Source organism: Engystomops pustulosus, chromosome 3 (assembly GCF_040894005.1).
Source record: "Engystomops pustulosus chromosome 3, aEngPut4.maternal, whole genome shotgun sequence".
NCBI classification, from domain to species: Eukaryota; Metazoa; Chordata; class Amphibia; order Anura; family Leptodactylidae; genus Engystomops; species Engystomops pustulosus.
In genome coordinates, this window is record NC_092413.1 from 121,717,231 (window position 1) to 121,741,696 (window position 24,466).

Consider the following 24,466-nt stretch of genomic DNA (forward strand, 5'->3'; position numbering starts at 1 on the left):
TGCAGATATGTCAGCTTGTAATGTTCTCAAGGACTTATTTATTTATAGTTGTGGCCACAGCCTCTTGAATTCACGGGGTAATTTTCTTTGCCACCTCTTTAGCCAGACGTTTATAATTGATCTGGGGTGCTTGGCTTCTTGAAAAGCCTGCGTCTGAGTAAACCCCTCCTCCCCTAATATCTCCTCTTGTTCTCCCTGGCGGCCAGTCGGCAGCACTTTGGCCATGCAGCAGTCTGCAGCTCTCGGCGGTCAGGTCGGCTTTTTCCCCTTTACACACCTCCGCTGCTGCCGGTGAGCAGTTCGGGGAGGCTGGTGTCTGCCTCCCTGTCAGCCAGGCGGCTATGATTGCAGGCGCCGGTGTCAGAGGATTGGGTTTGGGTAACTGCCACCGATCTCTGCTCTCTGTCCAGTTTGTTCACTTCTTGCAGCTAAGCATGCGCTCTTCTTTAGAGTTTCCATTGTTGCATAGTTTACTATGATATTCTAGATGAAGATCCTCATCTACTGTTTGTGTAATTGTTTACTTTTATCAGATGCACAACATAAGTCCTCCAAAGTGTTATCAGATTTTCCCTTTGTGGGAAAACATTGTGCTTTTTTTTTTTTCTTCTAAACAGCTTTGTCTTTTATTTTGACTTGCAGGTTAAGCTGCCCTTTCCAATTGATCAAATCACAGATCTTCCACGCAATGATTTCCAGATGATGATAAAAATGCACAAGTTGACCTCAGAACAGTTGGAATTTATTCATGACGTTCGTCGACGAAGTAAAAACAGAATAGCTGCACAACGCTGTCGCAAGAGAAAACTCGACTGTATACAGAATTTAGAATGTGAAATACATAAGCTGGTGAGTACTTGATACCTGCCACCAGGGCAGTTTCTAGGTAATTTACTCTATAGGGCGAATCTCAAAAACAGCAACAGCATTCAGCATTTACATTGACAATCCCTTTAATAATGACATGCACAGTGTCTTTCAAATAATTATATAGTTCCTGCCATAAATTACTATAATAGTGCAAAAGAACATGAATACATCACCAGAATACAGAAATAAAGCCCCTGGACAGGGCTCAATACATAAATACAGCAACAAGCAATGTATAGAAACACAACACCAGGACCAGGGTTCCTTTACACGTATATACAGTATCCCAAATGATTTTACATATTTACACAGCCCTCTAATTCACATATCTATACAGTATCCTCCATAATGAATACAACATTAGCTGGGAAATTAGACTTTATAAATGTCATTTTTTTTTTAATTTTCCAGCCTGTATTTTCTTATTATAGATCTTGTGGGAACTTCTACAAGTTGTACAATAAAATTACCCCAATAAAGTTCATAAAATTTCTCCTCTGCACAGATGAACAATCCTGAACCCAATATATATGTGAGAAGTTAAAGTCTCCCATGATCACTACTCTGCCCTTCTTTGCAGCCTGCTCCTTTTGTTTATATGAGGTGACCCTCTATTTCCTTAGTGATATTGGGTGGTCGAAAGATTGCTCCAAAAAAATTTTCTCAAAGCTCTTCTGGCTTTGAATCCGAACCCACAAAGTTTCAGCCTCCTCACACTCTTCATTGACCACTGTCTCATTTAAACTCACTTTCAAGTCTCTTCTGACATACACTTCTGACATCTCTTCAGACATACACCCCCTCCTCTCTTATTTGCCCTGTCCTTTTGAAAGAGTGTAAAACATTGAAGACTAACACCGCAATCATGTGATGCATCTAGCCATGTCTCTGCTACACCACCTACATCTAACTGTTTCTCTATTGCCAGGGCCTCAAGCTTACCCATTTTGCCTGCAATACTTCTGCCATTTGTGAACATACAGTTTTAATTTTTCACATACAGGCCGTCCCCCAGTTACGTACAGCATAGGTTCTGTAGGTTTGTTCTTAAATTGAATTTGTATGTAAGTTGGAACCGTATTCTTTATAATTGTAACCTCAGTAAAAAAAATGTTGGTCTCTGTGTCAATAGGAGCTTCATTACAGACACATTTGATAACTGTTATAGCGCTTTATAGTAGCCTAAGGCTAAAGTACTGTAAATTACCAACATCCAGAGGTTCGTTTGTAACTAGGAGTTGTCTGTAAGCCAGGTGTTCTTAAGGAGGGGACAGCCTGTATATTTCTTCAAATTTTATTTATATTATAACTGCCAAATATATCTTCACTATTGGTTCGTAAGTAATTTCCCCCCTTTGCCGTACATTGCTCAACTCTTCCAACATAACCTGTCCTCCCTCCACAATCCCAGTTTAAATACTCCGCCACCCCTGCTAGGATCTTTTCCCTCAGAACAGCAGCCCCCCCCTTCCATTTAGGTGCAAGCTATTTGCGGAAAACAGCTTGTACCTTAATGAAAAATCAGCCATGTGCTCTAAGAACCCAAATCCCTTTGCTCTACACTAAGATTTGAGCCATGTATCTAATTGCCTGAGCTCAGCTACCTTCTCTGTGTAGCACACAGCACAGGTAATATTCCAGAAAATACTACCTCTGAGCCTAGTTCTTTAAGCCCTTAAGGACCAGGCCCTTTTTCGTTTTTGCGTTTTTATTTTTCACTCCCCACCTTCAAAAATCTATAACTTTTTTATTTTTCCATGTGCAGAGCTGTGTGATGGCTTATTTTCTGCGTAACAAATTGCACCTCGTAGTGATGGTATTAAATATTCCATGCCGTGTACTGGGAAGCGGGAAAAAAATTCTAAATGCATTGAAAATGATGAAAAACACATTTGCGCCCGTGAGCCCTCTTCATACACCCCCATGCGCAGCAAGACGTAAGGGTACGTCTTATTGCCCTATGGGGTTAAAATTATTCTTAAAGCTCCTCCACCTGTCATTTAAAACAGTGATGGAGCTACTCAATAGGTAATAATGCAATACAATGGGTTCTAAGATTGTGCTCAGAGACCATATTGGGTATGCAAGACCAAAAAATTGGGAATAAAAATGTAACCAGAGCACTTCTACTTCTATCCCGCTTATGGCTTGCTCAGTGAGCAGCACACCCCTCTCAAGATTGTTAATTACTCACAGTCGTGGAATATCTTTCTCCAGATCTCTAACACGAGCTTCCAGATGAAAAATATGGGCACATCTGTTGCAGTGCTATTCACTCTGGAACTCCTGCTCCAGCAGTAAACACATATGAGTGTGCACTGGAGCATCCCACCATATCCTAGTTACAAAAACTTCAAAGAGTATTAAATCAAGAGATATAAAATATATATTACTTACAGTTCTGTGAACTCCTCCTATTTTGAACTCCACTTCTTTTAACTCCTGGTGGCTCACAAGCCACTTGAATCACAAGAAAAATTAGCAAGCTCTGTGTCCACATCAGCCATAGTTTGGTCTGGGGAGGTTTGCAGCGTCAGTCATAGTCTGGTCCTGGGGAGTTCGGTGGCATCATCCATAGTCTGGTATAAGTGGAGTCTAGGGTGCAGTTTGAAAAATGTCATACTCCTCAGCTAAAAATAATCCTCAAAAGAGTATTATTGCTCTTCTGTAAAAATGTTAGTGAGTCCTTCTGGTGCCAAGGATGATGGCAGAATTCTGTTTTGTGGGGACGATGGGACACTTACATCATGTACCGCTATGATGCTCAAGTCACCTCCTGGGCACCCCATTCGGTGTGGGTAGTCTGACCACTTCATTAAACAATTATGGTCATTTGTTAGCCTAAAGAAATTTGTGGGCTGGTTAACTAATATATTAGCACCAATATATCTCCACTTGCCCACTCAGAGAGAAGGATATAAGCTGTCTGCGTATGTTGTAATATCATGTTGTATCTTCACCTCAGTAATGACTGACACTACACATTCTGACGCTCTTTGTCACACTAGTACAGCGATGGCGAACCTATGGCACGCGTGCCAGAGAGGGCACGCAGAGCCCTCACTGCTGGCACGCGCCCCATCCTCCTAACCACTGCCAGGTGCGGACAACCACTGTCCACACCTGGTTGTCATGGCTGCTAGCAGTATCGGAGCTGTGCTCCGATACTGCTAACAGCCATGACAGAGCAGGGTGCTGACACTTCCTGCTCTGTCACTCCGATCACAGCAGCGCACAGGACGGTAAGCGTCCCAGCGCTGGCAGCTAAATGATGTCATTACGCTGCCAGCGCTGGGCACCTTACTCCGTGTGCGCTGCAGTGATCAGCCGGAGGAACGCCAAGTCTGAGGTGAGTGAGGTTTTTTTTTTTTTTTAACTCAGCGCTTCCACGGGGCATAGTAGATCAGCAGGAGGCTGATGTCCTGCCCGCTCCCGCCCCTCCCCTCCCCTAAGCAACCGGCCCGAAACTTACTGCGCCGCTACCACAAGCCCCCGCGCCCAAACCCCAGCCCGCTATTGCACCGCTACCCCCCCCGCCCAAACTAGGGCTTATTTTTTGCGTAACATATTTTACTTCTCATTTATTATTCCATGTCGTGTACTGGGAAGCTGTAGATTTTAATACTTTCGCTGTGCGCTCCAAATCATTTGTCTCCTTTATTCTTTGGTTCGGTAAACTCACGGTGATACCAGATTTGTAGGTTTTATTGTGTTTTAATACTTTTTCAATAATTAAAACAGTGTACGAAAAAGAAAATAGTTTCGCCATCTTGTGAGGCTAATAACTTTAGTGCACGGAGCTGGGGAGGTGTGATTTTTTTGCTTAATGAGCCGTTGTTTTCATTGCTACCATTTTGAGGACTGCGTGACCTTTTGATAACTTTTTATTACTCTTTTATGTGATGTAAAATGGTGTAAAAGTGGCGTTTCAGTGTGTATAGGACTGCTGGAATCCGAGCTCAGACAGTCCTGATTGATTCTAAACTAAACCGTCAGTTTTATGGTTAAATTGCCGTACTGGCACTTTGCAATAAGTAATTAGGTTTTGGGTTGCAGTTTGGGCACTCGGTCTCTAAAAGGTTCGCCATCACTGCACTAGTAGATCAGTCAGTGACACAGACATTAGGGACATCTAGTACCTTACAGGATATGATCAGCTCCATCAGGAAAAGAACTTCATTACCATTATCATTGCTGCTTCCGCCTTCAGATGTTTTCAGCTCTGTCCAGCACATTTCCACACTGCACCAGTAAAAATACCAAGGTCACTTAGAGTACAATGCCACCTGGATAACAGGCTTACCCTGTTTCCCCTAGAAACAAGAAGTCTAAAAATATGATGTGGGATTAAGCCAAACCAGTATATATATTCCATAAGGAACAGACTCCCAACTGTAGACAGCACTGTTTCGACCTGATTGGGTCTCCTCAGCACAGCTTCTTGTAAGTCATACTTGATGTTAAGGGGGCTGGCTTTCAAGGTTGCAAAAGGAGGTATTGTTTTCCATTTAACACCTTGGAAAACTTATTTGCATTCTTCCCAGAATTCCCTAGTGGAGCATCTATGGCTTTAAGTCTCCACACGCCTTTAAGGTGGCCTTAATTGGCATTGTCTCCTTAAGGAGAACACCTACTATCTGACCCTAGTCAATAGCCTCTCACATAGCCAAATCCGTTCCCTACGCTGTACTGAGGAGACCCTATCAGGTCGAAACAGTGCTGTCTACAGTTGGGAGTCTGTTCCTTATGGAATAGATATACTGGTTTGGTTTAATCCCACATCATATTTTTAGACTTCTTGTAAGTCATACTTGGTGTTTAGGGGGCTGCCTTTCAAGGTAGCAAAAGGAGGTATTGTTTTCCATTTAACACCTTGGAAAACTTATTTGCATTCTTCCCAGAATCCCCTAGAATAAGACATCCTCAGAAAATAAGACCTAGTGTAATTTTGTTCAGGCTCAGAAATATAAGGCCTCCCTGAAAATAAGACCTAGTGGCCGCCATTGCAGCGGCTCCCCCCACGCCATACATTAATATTAGGAAATCTTTTAGAAGCTGCAGAAGCTTGTGACATGGGGAAGAATTCATGGAATTAAATCACGGGCTGTTGTACTGCAAATGTGATAGCAGCAGCTACCAGGATAAGAAGGGTCATTTATGGAAAGTGCTTTTACTAAACATGAGAGATTGGGGCCAATGATTCTAATAGAAATGGAGTCACAAGAAATACAGCATGAAATTCAGAGTTTGGAGAGTCATAAAGATGTTAGAGAAGTTGATTTAAACATTAAATGTAAATTCTTGTTCATGGAAAAATAAGAATCCCCTGAAAATAAGACCTAGTGACTTATTTTCGGGGAAACAGGGTACATACTGGAACTGCTAATTATTAAAATAATTTATTTATATTTATAAAATAAATATATACGGTACTTCATGTGTTTTAAACAAAGTGTGAACACACAAGGCAAAACACATCACCAGATACATATGTATGTTATTTATACAAGTAACAACATGGATTTTGGTTTAACATTAATAATAAAAATATTACTATTTATATACAGCACCCCCAGTCTATAAATATCAGGTAGCAATGAATAAAATAATAAAAAACAGATTATAAAGAACACCGGTGGAAGGGGGGGTGTTCCATAGCCAGTTTTATCTAGGCACTATCTATCACTAGTGAGTCAGCACTAGAGTTGTTGGTTCACAGCATCCAATTCTCAGCACCAGGAAGTTTAAAGCAGCAGAGGATTGTGCAGTGCAGGAGTGGAAAACAAGGGAGCCGGAAGTAGAGTATGCCTTTTTATGATTATACAGTTGGTTAGGTAACTTCAAATATAATTGTATTTCAATTGAAAATCCAGGTCCACGATGAGTTATTAAACATTGAACAATCCCTATTCAAATGAGAGGGTTGTCTGCGTAGTGTGGGGCAGAATAGATCTTCCATAGTGAGAAAAACGTAGCAACGACCCTCCAATCTGATATATAAACAAATGGGACAATGGTTTAACTAGTGTTTTTTTTTCCATAGGATTTTCGGTGCAAATATTAATGTAGCAGTTTTTTTAATATATCTAGGTGCTGCTCCTTTTTGGATTTTACATGAATCATGCACTATTTAATGTTTTTCATGTAGCTGTACATGCCCCATTTGAAGATTGGACTTTTGACCCAGCAGCTTCCGGTCAGTGAAAGTGTCTGTGTGTTCTGTAATATGCAGTAAACTATCATGTATTTTTCTCTTCCATTAGGTATGTGAAAAAGAAAAGCTGTTATCAGAAAGAAACCAGCTAAAAGCCTGCATGGGAGAGCTACTAGACAACTTCTCTTGTCTATCCCAAGAAGTATGTAGAGATATTCAGAGTCCAGAGCAGATCCAAGCTCTACACAGGTACTGCCCTGTCTTGAGGCCCTTGGATCTACCTTCAGCTGCTGTATTCAACCCTTTACCAGCAAGAATAGAGCAAAAACTTGTGACGTCCCAGGATATGGGAGAAAACATGCAGTGCTGCAATGAGCAAGATCAAGTCCAGCCTGGAACCCACTCAGTTTCAAACAATATACCAGAGAATTGTATAGCACGGATAGGTGTGGAGGGGTCTGATCATGGTGTTTACTCGGAGAGGGAGGCCTGTTTGGAACAGAATAGCCAAACAGTGACAGTGGACTTCTGTCAGGAGATGACTGAGAAATGTACAACGGATGAACAACCAAGGAAAGAGTTCTCCTAGTGGTGTTACAACTGTGTATGGTCAAAAAGCAGTCACTCGTCATTGGCTGCCACTGCCTCCAGAAAACAATATTGGTGCACACTACAGCAGTCTTAGCAGCAATACTGTTTTATAAGTATTTTCCTCCTCTCTGAAAGCTGGAGATCCGTTCATGATGGTGCTATACCTTCCTCAGGCAAGGAACTTGACAGTGGCAACACTGTTCTTCTTGTGTTCTATAATACTCGTTAATGTATTCTCATTTCAGATCTTGACAGGGATGGATTTAATACCCGTGAGGACCCAACTGCAGTTTATATTCTCGGTGACCCATGTCACAAAACCTATCTCAGGAATTTCCTCAGAATGTTCATTTGTTTTAATTAAAGACAGTTAATCAAAATTTTATAGGTGAACTGTATATAGGTTCTATTTCCATATGCAAAAAGTCCATGCATCCTTAGATTTTCATAACCTAAAACTGGAAGTCCCCTCTTTTTTCAGGTCATGCAATAGCCTACATTCCTTTTTATTGTCATTGATGCCACAGACTACTTCATCATTTAGCTTTTAGATATTTCTCATCTGCTGTATTGCCTTTTTTTTCCTTTTTTCATTATTACATGAGCTTTTAGTGCCACACAGCACCCGACTCCATTTCAATCAAGCCGTATTTTTGTAGGTTTTCTTTTTCTTACACCAACTTTTTCCCAGCTACATGCACTGAGTTTCACTATGTTGTATAAATTTAACATGAGTACATATGCATTATTTCTATAACAAAGAAAACAAAAAAAAAAGAAAAATACTCAGGACTTTAGGATGTAGGAGCATTTTCTTGCCAAATATTGAATCTACCATATAGTATAAAATTTTAACTCAATTCTCACATCCCGGCTACTTTAAAACTGTTCTGAAGACTGAAGTTTGTTTGATGTCATCTCTGGATTTCGTGTGGTGTTTTTCTTTTTTGAGAAACATATTCTAAAACAGAATATGAATGCTGACAAAGGGAGTTTGCTGCAGTCCATCAAACCAATGAAATTCACATACCTCATATTAACAGCGCAGGATTTCCAGAAGATGTTTTTTGACACATCACACATTTTTACAAAATAGTTTGTATTTGGTTTTTAGTAAGACATAGTATCCTGGTTTTCCTGGGTGTTTTCCTTAGTGACACAGCCTCAAACAACTCCTATTGGATCTCATGAGGATATGCTATATTGCTGTTATTTGGAAGACGAAGACGTAAAAAAAAAACGTTAGAAATAACTGTTGTTTGTTTGAATTGTTGCTATGCAAGGCAGCTCACATGTATATTGAAGTAAGTTTTTGACCATGTAGTGCAATTATGTACTGCAGCTGTTTTTCAGTTGATTAAGCTATGTGACTTGTATTGGCTGCCCCATTCCCCCTGCTTTGCCTGTAACATGAAATGACAATGAAATTGCTGCTGAGTATATTGAAATACTCTTTAGTAATTTCCAGCTTGAATAATTAGTATCTGAGTTCTCAGTATTCTTCCTTTATACAGTCAATGCCTTTTCTGCAAACATTTATTCCCCAAGTCAGAATGATCAGTGTGTAGGCAGTCCCCATTGCTTCCACTATGTCAGATTTATGAGGGGGCCTAACATATTGGTTACTGGAAGGATATGTATTTGTATTTTCTACAAAGTGTTTCCATAATGTAATTTAGAAATCCTTGTATTATGAACTTTTTAAGCAAGTAATTGTGTCAAAATGTTCTTCCACAATTATCTGATGGTGTTATAGATGGTGAATACCTTAAAGTATTAATAGATCACCCTGTGCCAGACGCATATAATGTATGACAATTTATTTATAGTAGTAGTATACCCATTAGAGTAGATGCCCATAAACAAGCTTTTCTCTGGGTTAAAAAAATTATATTTTCTTCAGTTTTTTACGGCCAACTACAGTGCATCAATAATCCATGAAAATGGTCCTAACATATAAGGACATACTCTTTAACGGGATAGAGACATTGAAGTGCATTAAAGTAATCCATTCAAAGCTACAGGCAGTCCCCAGGTTACATACAAGATAGGTTCTTTAGGTTTGTTCTGAAGTTGAATTTGTATCATTGTAACTCCATTGTAACTCCAGACAAAAATGTTTTCTTTTCAAAATTGGATTTTCTAAATTTTTTGGTGTAATGGGACCGAGGATTATCAATTAAACTTCTGTACAGTCACGTTACAGCTGATCATTGCAGCCTGGGACTAAAGTAAAGCATCCAGAGAGCTTCACCAGAGGTCACAGTCTTTAACTAGGGGTTGTCTGTTAGTCAGGTGTCCTTAAGTAGGGGACTGCCTGTATTGCATTTATTGCAGCTGTCTGCTGTTTTAAAGGGTATGAGACATTGTGTTGTGTTCACATATAGCCATTATGATGCAAATATTCGTTCCACAGAGTGTTACAGTATCAGCAACATGGTCAAGATGTTAACAAGTACAGAAATTTAAAAAAAAATGGTTGATTCTATCTGCAAATTTGTAGCATGGGTTTGACCCATTTTAGTGTAGTAAGGTAAAATTTGTGTTAAATCCGCATCACAATTTGCATGCAATGCACATGAATTTTACATCATAATCAACCACAGATATTGTGACAAGTATTGAAGTATACTACTTTATACAAAAGTTTTTTCTCTTATCGCCTGTCCCAACCCTGTCCCTGGTTAATGAACTTTCTGACCTCACTTGTGGGATTGTCATTTCCAATTAATTTTTATTAAGAATATTTCAGGTAAATTGTAAAAGCTATTCTTAACATGCCATGTTTTGTTTTTTATTGAATTGCATGTATTTTGAGCTAAAAACCCCCCACATCTTTCTAGCTTTTCCAATAACTCTATCATGGAATGGCATCTGCAGCCTTCTGTGTATTACATTATATATAATATAACATATAACACATATAACATATATTGCACCCCAGGAACCAAAAAAACAGCAAGTTTAGCCTAGTAAGGACACAGGCGTTTTTCATTTTCCATCTTTAGGTCCCCACATTCAAAAATCCATAACTTATTTATTTTTCATAAATACAGCGCATAGACTTCCTCTTTATTCTTTGGGTCAATACCATCATGAGGATACCAAATTATATACAGGTTTTATTATCTTTAATAGATTTTTAAACATTAAACCTTTTGTACAAAAAAAATTGCTTTGCTTCACTATATTCTGACACAAATAATTTTTCATACATTGGTTTACGGACTTTTGTAAGGTGTCATTTTTTGCCTGTACAATCTTTTGATCACTTTTTATTTAAAATTTTATGTATTTCAAAATGGTGAAAAAGTGGTGTTTCGGACATTTGGGCACTATTTTCCATTACGGGGTTCACCATTGGAATGACTATTTTTATATTTTGATAGACCGGGCATTTTGAGACGGAGTGATGGTTTGTTTGTTTTTTTATTTCTCTATCATTTCTGTTGAAAGGGGCTGATTTGAATTTATTATCCTTTTTTTTTTTTTTTTACTGTATTTATAGACCCCATAGGGTAATTTAATCCTATGAAGTCTGACCGTTCCTGCCATCGATTGCAGTACTACTGTATTGGAGGTGATCTGTCACAGCCTGAAATACACAGACCATGACCAAGTTCATACAGACTCCCTGCTGTCATAAAAACGGATATTGGCTCCCGATAACATTCCGGGAGTGACAATCCTCCCAAGATGATGACGTCCAGCACCACTTAAAAGGTTTAAAAATCACCGACTGCTGCAGTTTCCGGTGGGCATTATGGAGCAAAAACCCAGCATGTATGTAGAGGGCTCAGCCTATGAGCGTTCTTCATACATCCTTAACAGCTCCATGACATAAAATTAAGTCCTAAATCATTACGATGCTAATGAAACCCTGTTTAAAAAAAAAATTTTGCTTCAAAATACATGCTAAAATGGTTCCAAAAGAGTCAAAATGGGTAACTCCTGTAAGGCCTTATTCACAGGTTAGTGATTTGTTGCTTTTGATAAACAATTACTGATGCAAATAACTGATAAAAACAATAACGTGTGAATAAGGCCTAATTCAGCTTCCTTATGATGCACTGAATGACCAAGAGGGTTCACAGAATAGAGATCTAGGGGAATGCAAATCTTAGGCCCAGTGACATGTTTCCCATTTGTTGCAAATCTTCCGCTTTAGAAGTTAGAACAAAAAGTACAAAGAATCAACAATTTTTTTTTTTTACAGAAATTAAAAATTCCCTGCTGCTCACATATATCCACCTTAATACACTGAGCTCTGCAACACACATTCACCAATATAACTGACAGCATTAAAAGGGTTACAGGACCTTGCAGTGATGCAGGAAACTGATCAGTCACATGCTTCTGACATCACTCCAGGTCCTGTAGGTAATAACCATGTTCAGACAGCCAATGAAATTGGGTGAAGTGCTATGTCAGCAATTCACTGATCTGCAGGACAGCAGTTTAGGAGGGTTTGGCAGTGCTAGCTCCTCCTGACCTTCAGGCTATAAGACGCAGACACTTTTTACAAAGTTTTTTACTTGCCAAAAAGTGTCTTATAGTCTGAAAAATGCAGTATATACATTGCCTTACTCCGTTAGACTTAATAGAAAATACAATTGAAATGTCCAGTTCACTGGATTAGTTCACCTTTCAGCCCCCTATGACAGCTAAAGTGGCTTGACTCAAATTGTCATATTTAGAGCTAGGACATTCCGTACATAGACATTTTCAAAGTGTGATTTGGTAAAAATATAAAATGTTCTGCATCAGAGGCTCCATTTAATTCTTCCTAGGTCATATAATTCACAAGACAAACATTGTTTGTTCATTTTAAGACTTCCATGAGCATATACACTTTTAAGCCGGCTTTCACTTTTTCTACTATTTGCATTCTTGTTTGGCTTCTTTTGGGCATCAAGCCTACATGAAAATTGTAATTCTTCTAACAATTTACCTATAGTAGTAGAAATAGCAACATTTATGTTGATATACAGTAAAAAGAGATTTACAGTAAAAAACCATAGCATCTGGAATTGGAAAATATTTCCCAGTATTTCACCTTCATCACTGTATTTCTAGATACCCAAAATTCGGGTTTATGTCTGAGACAGAGGCTGTTAAATCTCCTAGTTGGAAGCTTTGGGATATAATTTATGCATATTTTATGTATAAGATGGTATGTGTGTGTGTAATTCTCATTGTGCAGTATTTGTGGTGTACACTATATTGCCCTTGAAATTGTATGTATGACATGTTTAGTGTGATACCAGAGTTTTCATTTAGCCCCAGAAGTTCATTTATATTAAGTGGCAAGGATGCCATGCCATTGCCATTTTTGCAAATATCTGACGCAGGACTAGGAATATGATACAATCTGATTCCTATTTTTTTATTTATTAGTTTTGTACATAATGTATTGGTTTTCCAATATACATTTTGTTTCTATATTGTACCTGTGCAAATATTATTTTATTCACTTTCTTGACTAACGTTTTAGTGTTGACTGAAGAGCAGATGCCAGCATTAGACTTATTTAGGTTGGCAGTGTTTTGCCTTTACTTTTTAAGCAGACTTTTTTTTAATGTTCTCTGTTTCTATAATTTGTATATTTCTTTTGATAGATGATCTAAATCTAAGCTACCCTATTGTGGATGTTCTAATTTTGCTTGCCATATTAACTTATTTAAGTGTTACTATTCTGTTTGTAATTCCAATTTATAATTTGATAACCAATTATGCCCTGACTCTCTTTACAGTTACCCTTGATTTTACTCAGTTTTGAGTAGTAGCTAAGAACAAGCATTTTCACATCATTCATACTGTTTCTCCAATTTGGTGGTTTAAATGGTTTACTCTTCCACTCTTGCAGTATGTGTATGGCACCCTCAATCACTTAAGACAAATATTGAATACCCTATGTACTACAATGGATAGGAATGGTATCTGCTGTATAACAGTCTATGTACTGGTACCATACAAAAAGATGGAACATTGGTAGCAGAGCGATCAGCTAAGCGTTCCATTGGAGCTCAGCTGCTAATCTTATAAACTGTATGGGCTTCTTTGCATACTTCTATTTGGTTGCCATTTCTATGAGGCACTCTACTTTTGGAGCTTCCAAAGAGACGGGCAGGTTTTGTTAACTATTTGCATAGTTCTATTTTGGTGAGGGAGCAAGACGGTCATATCCTTGATCTTACAACTTTAATACTCTGATAGAAAACTATTGTAGGAATGCTTTCTTCATTTATACTGTATTTAAATGAGTTTAAGTAAATGTTCTGCAGAACTACTTATTGAGAGCCAGTACATTAGTTGTACATACATTTTCTCATGTATCTTGCCAGCAGTTGCAAGTAAATCAACTGTAGTGATTATGTGTTTTGCTTGATAACAGAATATACCAACAATGCACATACATATATTTTGCAATGTCTTTTTAATTATCTAATCAGTATTCAGATGGGACAGTTTTGCAAGAAAAACTGGATTTCCTTTGAAACTGTTGAACGTTTTTTTTTTTTTTTGTGAACGTGAATTTATTAAATACAGTTGTCAACTGTTGACTTTTGTTAAATTATTTGATATCTATAAAGAGTCCTTCTGTTTTATAAAAACTGTCATATCTAGTAATATGATGATGGTAAAAAACAACTCGTATAATTATATAAGCCATATTAAATTAATCCAAGGTTTTAAACCTTTTCATTGTATAGCTAAACTAAGAAGAGGACTAATTGACAATGCTGTCCACTTGCAGAGGAAGGCCTCAAAAGGTGCTTCCCAGACTGGAAGTAATAAGTAAATGTTTTCATTACAAACAATATCACCACAGGAATCTATGTCCTATTACTGCAATATGTATGACACAATTGGAGAGATAAAAAAAGGATCAAATCAATTTCATGACTTTTTGCATCAATTCTTGTGAACCAAAACAAGATGTGGATACTACACATAGATAAGATATACTGAGTTAAAGCAGACTAGGTCTAACCGCTTTTAGCTGTCTACACTTGGTTAAATTAAATAAAACCCCTTTGCAGCGATCTCAAATTCTGACAGTTCCCTTCCATTGATACATTTTGAGCTGTGTAAGTTCAATGTGCCTGGAGGCCAGTTGACCTCTGGATCCACCATGTAAAAACAACTATTACAAACGGCAATGCAGGAAATTATGAAAGACAAGAGGATAAATGTGCAGTATCTGAAGGAGAACACTTGTAATATATAGAATTTGTGTTAAAGGTGTCATAAAAAAAATATGTGACCTTTTAACAAGTATTGATACATTATGCTTTTTTAATGTTTCACATAAAGTAATCATAACTCAACATGACACTGACTAGGTTCACTATGTGGCTATATTTATGGAAGGCAGATATATTATTTGGTTTGTCATGCTACAAAGTATAAGACTTTAAGAGAGTGCTCATTTCAATAAAATACATTACCACACCATTACATTAGGTTGCAAAAGTATTCGTCCCCAGTATGTGATAGAGCAACACAAATAAGTGTAAAGAAAATTATATGTGCTTTCACAAATTCTGCATATTAAAAAAAACTGAAAAGTGTAGCATGCATCATCTCCCCTCCTTGAAGTCAATGCTTTGTGGGACCACCTTTGCAGTTAAATCTTCCCCATAGCTATCACCGCCATGCTTCATGGTGGGGATGTTGTGTATAGGATTATATGCAATTTTGATTTTCCTTCACCTATAGGGGAAATAATAAATATAATGTTTAGAAAGCAGATTTCAAGCCACTTTACCAGCAGTTTTGGCGTTTTTATACCCTGCATGCCACTATAGGCAGGTGCGGGCGTAAACCACCCTGAGCCCAACAGAAAAACTGTCGAGACTATAGCTGAAATCTCTGCCTGGTTTAACATGGCAGAGATTTAAGCCTGTCAGGAGAGCTCACATCCACATATACTAGGCCAAAGTCTCTTAGTACATCTATGGCAGCCGGGGGGGCGGGGATGCAAAGTATTAGTACTAATATTTGTTCTCTAACAAACCTTTTAGGTCTTCACAAAACAGCTCTAGTTTTTACTGAGAGTAAATAGTGTGTCTGTATGTAATTTATTAAGTAGGTGACTTTGCACTTCACAAGTATACCAACACAAAGTATTGAGTGCTATATCACTTATATTGATTAATCAATTTAAGTTTGTGGCTAGAACTTTACCCCATTTTTAAACATTCTTTTGTAAACAGTGTTTTTTTATGTTATTTTTATGCCTTGCATAAATGATATCCATTCTTGCCAAATTTGTAAGGTCCTGACCTAGGAAAGTAATTACAGTCTAGCTTTTTGATGGGCATTACTATGGAATTATTGCTAATTATTTCCTGCACTATTTATTTTTCATTACTCACTGTTTAAAATATAAATATATTATTTAATTTTGTTTTTGTTTGGGTTTGGTTAACTTTGTTAACATTTTTGGCTAACTACTTTGAGGATACAGTATTTTATCTTAATATATTTTCCTGAAAATGGGAAGTACAGACATATACTTTCTGAAACTTTGGATGTGGAGAGGGTAGGTGGATATGTATTGCCTATGATAGGACATAAATCATTAAAGTGATTATCCTTTAAGAATACAGGATATGGGATACATGTTTTATTTATGTCTGGGGGGATTTGGGACCTTCATGATCAGTAGAAATGGGGTTCACGAGGTCCCTTTGCTGTCCTGTAATCCTAACTTCAAGCATCAACTTATTATGTGTTCCTAGCCAAAGTAGTCAATGAGGAAGAGGACATGTTTTGCACTGCGCCCCTTAGATTGCTGTGGGACTGTACAGGACGAGCTACATGCACCCTGTTCTGCATATTTGCTTGGACCACCCGCCTTCAAACATTGATTCCCGATCCCGTGCATAAGGGGTTATTGTTTTGATGGATGAATGACTATAGCTCAATACAGATAAATAAAAATGAAATGAAGACAACTGAATTTATATTTTCTATACAGAAGTTAAATAATTAAATTTAGCTTAAGAATGTGTATTTTATGCCTGGATCCTACTCTATTTAAGTCATTTTGGAATAGCTATCCTTAACCTCCAGGCACTTTAAAATTATTTATTGACTGGTTAGAGGCTAAATCCATGAAAATCTGTGTACAAAAGCCCTCAAATATCGAAACATGCCAATAATTGGTTTCTCACATAATAGCTCGCCATTTATTGAGTCTGTAAAACGGACAACCCCTTTAAGTTTTTCTGAGACCCTATGAAAAATAGATTTGTGGCCGGGGGAGAAACTGCTTAAAAAATATACACTTGTACTTACCTCCGCTTTCTCACCCGGTATTGTGTGCCAACATTTCTGGGCTGTGCCTCTGTTTGTTTACAGGGGCCTGGAAGCTGTGTAGAGAACAGCTTCCGTGACGCCCACTTGTCCCCATATCTCAGAACCTGTTACAGCGCTGGTAATGGTGTCAGGTGGGGGTGCCTGGCCATCTTGGCCGGCCAGAAGCTGTTCTTGGCACAAACAGGGGCACGGCCCAGAAAGAAGCTGGCAAAGTACACGAGGATGGACTGCGGAGGTAAGTGCAAGTTTATTTTTTAAGCAATTCTTTAAATAACCATTTCAATAAAATGTCAAGCAGTGTATAGATGTTCTGAACATAACTACTAATTAGTTTAGTCTTCAGTGTTTCAAGGTCTTCTAAAACCTATTTTGAAGCTATGTAGGGTCTCCCTACTCTAAGGTTTTCCCTATTTAGGTTCTTCGTACTATCCCTACTGTAAGGAAATGAGCAACACAGAACATGCATCCTGTTCTACCCATTTGCCCGGATCACCTGACTTCAAACATTCATAATGTAGTCCAGGTTGTTTAACTTTGTATGAAGCTTTTTCTTCTTTTATGGCAACCTTTCATGTATTTCGATGCATGAGCATTAGATGGCACCAGAAATCATGCATTTTCACGTATCTAGCAAGCCTGTTATAGTGCAGGAACAAGATTGTGCATTACAGGAGAGATGTTTGGTTTAAGCAAGGTTTTGGAGATGAACACACACCTGCCATATTGTTGTTACAGAAAGTTTACTTTTATATTAGATCCATCACTTATCGATTCAGGAGTACCTCTGTTATGCCCACTTACCCAGTGATGGAAGAAACACTTCTTATGCATGGTGTCTTTTCTATTTTTTCTGCTTAATGGAGCTTCTGGGCAATATATCAAACTGCTTTTCGGACATTAAGCTGAATGGAGTTTTGCTTCATTGGCAGGAAAAGCAGCGAGACAAATGTGCATCATAGAGGTCAGACACCACTATTAATTGTTTTCACGTGTGCCATTTTTAAGAATGTTTTAAGCTAATTTCAGTGGTGGATTATAAAAGGAATATAATTACATAGAAAATTTGTTAAATGCTTTATTTTTTTGGAAAATGGCATGTTACCTTTAAGTTTTTCTAAAAGTTCTAAAATGTCAGAATAGTTGGACTTTGAGTTTTATAAATATGTTGTTCTGCTGGAACTTGATATTTCTTATTGTATTCACCACAGAGAACTGGTTAAAATACATTGAGAACTCACTAATGCAAAGAATATTGAATTTGATCTATATAACATATTACAGCTAAGTGACATCACTGGATTCCTGCCCATCGAAGGGCTACAATAGCGAAATAAAGCCATTCCCCCACAGTATGTAGGTGACTGATGCACTTAAATAGAGTGTTTTATGTTAGCAGTGTTTCATGAGTGTTTTGAAAAGACCTTTATTATTATTTTTCCCTCTTTCCCCAGAAAAGTTCACTTGTCAGTACAAAAAAATTTTCCTGAATTATATTCATTTTCTATATTGATGCCAAATTCATATTCTCTGAAATACATCCTACATCATAACCTGTTTATTTTGAGCTTTGTTTGATACATAGTAGCTACATTTATCTGCTTTTTGTAAATTGTAAATATTACCCATATATGATTTGCTTAACATATGTGTGCAGTAAAATAAGTTTATGTATTTATGAAAGAGAAATACAGTAATATTTAATGACTTTAGCAACTACTGGGTTGCTGTATTAAAATATATATTGACCCACTGTCATAGGTGTACATAGGAAGTATACAATAGAGGATTTATAAAAAATAAAAAAAATACATATGTGACAATAATTTTTCTCTTTTTTTAAAAAAAAACATGGAAAACAACATTTCGTACTTTGTTTTTAGCTGCTTATTTCGAGACCAATTCTCTTTCATTGTGATAACATTATTACGGGATCATGTAACACTTCACAAATGAAATAGATTTATGATTATGTAGTAAGCAAATTACTGTTACTTTTCATGCTTCTCTATTTATGTTAAGCTTTTTGTGGATAGTAATATTTTATAGACCGTGTCTTGGTTTTGTGTATGTATGCCATCTGTGATCTGCTTGTGTGCACAACCAAAAACTCTGAATTTGTCATTGTGAATAACAGTAATAACCTCTAATATGACATATAAATGTCTACCATGGGAAAGAACAGATCATTATTTCAGGTGCTGTATCTTTACCTACTGCCTGTCTTAAAGATGACCAAGCTCTGACAGAATAGAAGATATTTCGCATTTCATGTCCACCTTTGATTTGTGTCTAGGCCACAGTAGATGCTCAGATACTGTTGAAGAAGGTGGTTGAACATTTGGACAGTATACACATGGCCTAATTACATGAATTACATAAAAAAGTAGTTTTCGCCCATGGCATTCACCTAATTTTCCACTAGTAGTTATTTTCCAGTATACCAATTATGTGATTTATTACTTCTGGAAATTCATAATTGAGGCCAAGTGAGTTTCTTGGGCACATGTATATTATTTTTGGTTGTATTTTGCACCAAGCAAAGCTGACCCTGTCCTTTTGTATGTATTTACTTTAATGGCTATATGCACACAAATGTGGCTAATTCTTGTTTTTGCTGGGAAACAGCCCATGTGTGACGGTCATCTCATGAACCAATTTACTTCAGTGAATGAATTGGACTATGAGAATGGGTCACTCAGTCCAATCTGCAAAAAAATTGTGACTGTACTTTTCTTTTTTGCAGACCAACTAAAGCCTACTATGGGTATGTGCATGAGGCTTAATGGGTTGGCCCACCTTACCTCATGATTTTTGTATTGTGTGTGTAAGTGTGGGGGGCAGGATATTCGGTAAGTTACCTATATACATCTATTAATAGTTCTGCACCGTTATCTTGATATGTAAAGTGAAGCCTCCTGTCTTTTACCTCATCTGCCTGACATTCCTATCCATAAAAGGGCTGCAGATGGAGGGTCATGTGATCTTATCTGTACATGAACAGTCGCCCTGCCTGGACCTTGATCTTATATTCATGAATACTATCATAAGGCCCTGGCAGGGTAATTGTTCATGGACAGATAAGATCACATGACCCTCCATCTGTGGCTATTATGGTCTGGAATGTCTGGCTGATGAGGTAAAAAACAGGATACCATACTTACATACACTTTAAAAAAGACATGAGGTAAAGTGGCCATCCGCTAAAATTTCAGTAAAAAGGCCCTTCGTATGACTAAGCCAACCAATTTTCAGTTCATTGAAACAAGTTCACAGCTAAGGTTGCAGTGACAAGCCTTATGTCTCTTAGAGGTTAGTTAAGGTCACTAAAGGAAAATCCAAATATTCATGTATAGGTATAAAAGAAAGTGAAGCACTTAAGTACATATCGACTTGTGTTCCATACATTGGTCACTGTATGTCTATTTATTATGAAGCTTGACTGTATACATTTTTCTAGTACAGCATAGACAACCTCTTTACTGTTGCTTCTTGGGGTAACCTATTGATCTTAAGTCCTGTAGTGTAGCAATTTTATTGTAAAATATCAGAAAACAGTTGAGCTGTATGAAGAATCTTGAAAATCTAGTTCTGGATTGGTTTTTGAATGCTCTGCTTACTTTTTCAATTGTAATCATCACTCCTGCTCTGTCGAAGGCCTCGGTTTGTGGCTCTGACTCTACCTGACTAAAGGAACACCTCCTACCAGCATAGTTACTTAAGTCAGAGTATGGATAATGTTGTAGAGGCTGTACAACTAATAGGATACTAATGAACCTATCATTATTTTGCCTTAGAAACTTCCTAATCAAACAGGGTCTTCTCAGTTTATGCAAGTGGAGGCTTCTACCTCCCCTTCTCCCCAGGTCAAGCAGAATGGACAGTTTTCACACACATCTACCTGTAAAATCCTCCGTACCTCTCATAACTGGTCAATGACTGTAACAGGTTACATCAGGTGTTTTTCTACATACTTTTTACACAGATTGTATGCGATGTAACTTAATTCAATGCAGCATTTATTGTACTAGTTCTTAATTGTGTCTATTATTTTTTTTTCTAGGTAACTGTGGTTTTTCTTGTGGTTTTCTTGTACAAATGAGCTGTTTACGCTTATTCTATGTTACTAAAAGTTTTTACCTTTTTGAAAAAAATGCAATGCTATAAACTAATGAATTAAAATGTGTAAATACAGTACTGTGCAAATTAAATTTTACTGTTATCTCTTTTTTTTGGTCTAGACACCATCTCTGTCGATGAAATAAAGACATATCATTGTGTATTAAATATTTTTTCTATTGTTGCTGTAATGTGTCATAACTACAGTGAAAAGGTTTCCAACATGGTCTGTGATCAAATCAACACTGAAGTGGAGTTGATAGTCTGCTACTGTTTCACACCCATGTCATAGCATTTATTGTAGGCCATACATGGTGGTTTATACAGGATGATATGCTACCAACAAACCTGCATCCCTTATGTCAACAAAGGTGACATCCTATTCTGTCACTGAAAATCGCCAACTTACTGTATAGACCACTATAGGCAGTAGTGAGATATAGGTTCAAACTTAACCTTCAATAATATTTTAGATTTTTTAAAAAGCCTATTGCTGTACCCAAAACAAATAATAACCAACAATTAGTTGTAGCTTTTTTTTTTTTTTTTTTTTTTTTACAAACTTTACATACACATATTAACATGCGCTACATCCCGGCTTTGCTCCAACAGTAGCAGTTTGCGCTGACATCAGCTTATTGCCAGACCGGCCTCTTTTATCTCCTACAGGTAATACTAACGTTCTGTACTAGCTTCTATCTTGCCACTCAATTTTCATATATCATATATACCTCACATTCATTTTGGTTACACCACTTCACTCCCTAAGCCAAGTAATCAACTTCAATATAAGAAAGTTTAACAGATTCTTGACTTTTATTGTTACTGATCGACACCACAGGATGTTAATGTCTTTATTTTTACACATCCAGCTACAGTCACTAAATACCTAATTACATCAATAAAAATCTTTTTGCGCCTGCACTTCCCTAAACTAGAGCTCTAACAGCCTCTGACAATCCAAAATGACCAATATCAAAGACGAGTTTCTTAAATATACTCAGGATAACAAAATACAGCATTTCACAGATATAATTCCAACCTGTCTCTATCAGCCATGGTGTACACAATTTCAGTTGCCCCTGGTTTCCGACCCTGGATCTTCTGACTTTCAGGTCGGCAGCCATCTTGTCTGAAGCTGTGGAGCTGTGCTTTTCTCTGCTCCCTGCAGAAACCCCTCTCCCCTGTATTCCAGGACGAGCTCACACACACTGACTTGCTGCCAGCAAACAGCAGCAGCAAGAGGAAAGCTACAGGCAGATAAGTCCTTTTCCGGAGAGGGAGGCACAGCCGTTCTGATAGTGTGCCTATGTAGCTGAGATGAGTGTGTAATTGTGTTCTATATGCATCTCACTGATCTCATCTCTGATCTGTCTCATCTCTCTTTCTATGTGTCAGATACTGATGCACTTTCATTTAGCTTCTGAATATTGTATGCAAACCTGGACCCTGATAATGTAAGCACATTGTCAGCACACAGTATCTCATAGCACAGAGGAATCATGAAGTGTCTGAGGGGTTAAAAATTATCTTTATTGTGTAAACATCATAACAGGATTGATATTTGTGTGGAAAACCCATTTACATACCACATAGCAGAGATGATAAACTTTTACCAGAGTTCAGAACATTTATACAATCTTCACTTTTTCTACATATTTCGCAAAAACTTCTTAAGCAGCTTTATTGTAGCGTAATTACATTTAAAAGGTTAAAAATGTGCATATTGAAATCCATCAAACCACAAAGATGCCAACCATCAGTGTCCGACCATTGGTTTCGCATACACAGCTTCTTCCGGTGCATGGTTGGTGTCACTTTATTCATAATCATTTACAACGTTATTATCAGATATATTATTTCCATTTTCCATATTAACAATAGGAAATTTCTCAAGAAACCTTATCACGTGGTACTTATTAAACATGTATATTCTCCAATATACACGATGAAACATCCAAATGTCATGTGGTCTCTTTCCTCCAATCCTACTGATGCTAACCATGCCCTGGACAAAACCCACAGTCAGGCACTGATGGTAGGCATCCTTATGGTTCTATCTTTTTTATATGCGCATGTTTTATCTTTTAAATGTGAGTACATTAAGCAAATAAAGTTGCTAAAGAAATTTACAAAAAAGGCTACCCTATGTTTGTGTGAATTTCCTCTATACAGAATACCAAAGGAATTTTAATCCAAGATTTGGGGAGGAAAATGGATGTTGTTTGAAGTCTGAATGGCGGCTTATACTCTGAAAGGCTTCCTGATCTTTTTCTGAAGTGTGATATATAGAGCAATGGTGAAGATCGCGTGGATGTTCTAAGCTTCATTCAGAGTTTTTCATGGTCAGTTACACAACAAATTCACTGATTCGGCCTGATAATAAATTCCGTAATTAATAATAAAGGGATCACTGTAAAAATACGGAAAAAATAGTAAAACTTTTATTTGGCGTATATATATTTAAAAGGAGGGATAACTTATATCAGCAATGTCTGTCAGTAATTAAAAAAATACCCTCAGACACTTAGACTCTCAACTCATTAGGTAACATAAGCACTGTACCCCTATCGGAGTCCGTATTCTATTTCATGCACCTTGCTAACTCTGTTAGGGCACTGTGCTATCTCTTTCTGGTCAGTAGGGGGAGCTAGACTCCAGGTTCTGTAGGATCTTATACTTTGTGTGACAGCTCTTTCAACATTAGTAAAGCTAGTAATCCAACGCCCCTGCACTAGCAGAGTCTAGGTCACCAAAATCACTACACTGATGAGTGCGTTAGTAACATAACATCTTTCTTCCTATATATTTGTCTCGTCTCTCCCAGGATGCATAGGATCGTCAGGAGACTTTCTTTCCTTATTCACATTTGTGTCATAGAGAAAATAAAAAAAAATTATGGACGACATCCTGATGGAGAACACCAGCCCATTAGTCTGGCTCAGTTACAGTTACAATAATATCCTCTTAAAACATTGATTTTTAACCTATTACTCTATATTTTCACCCACTTATATATCTTGATTTTGGACATGGAATTTGTATAACTCAATGGAGATACTTGTTATCTAATTTATATATAGATATATTGGGGCACATTTAGTAAGGGTCCGCGGAACGCATTTCCTTTGGGTTTCCCAAATAAACTAATTTTTTTCTCCATGGGGGCCACTACAATCACTGACTATGGGCTACTGTGGGGTAGGCACTATGACTGGGATACAGTAACTAAAATGACTACAGTGGCACCAATGTTCCTATATCGACTACTTTGGGGGCATTGTGACTATATTTACTATTTTTGGGAACTTGTTACTATTGTCTACTGTGAAGGTGCTGTGACTATATTTGCTACTGTGTGGGCAAACATGTGGGGAACTTTTACTAAATTGGCTATTGTGGTGACAT

At 37.6% G+C, this 24,466-nt stretch overlaps 1 protein-coding gene across 3 annotated transcripts in view; it reads left to right on the forward strand.

The window, feature by feature from the left end:
• Positions 1-21,213, forward strand: part of BACH2 (BTB domain and CNC homolog 2) — a 204,919-nt gene extending 183,706 nt beyond the window's left edge. For all 3 annotated transcript variants that reach the window (XM_072141946.1, XM_072141948.1, XM_072141947.1), the window contains 2 exons: positions 643-849; positions 7,134-21,213. In XM_072141946.1, the coding sequence (XP_071998047.1) occupies positions 643-849; positions 7,134-7,613 (687 nt within the window). In that variant the 3' untranslated portion in view covers positions 7,614-21,213. The remainder of the gene's footprint in view (positions 1-642; positions 850-7,133) is intronic.
• Positions 21,214-24,466: the final 3,253 nt, after the last annotated feature.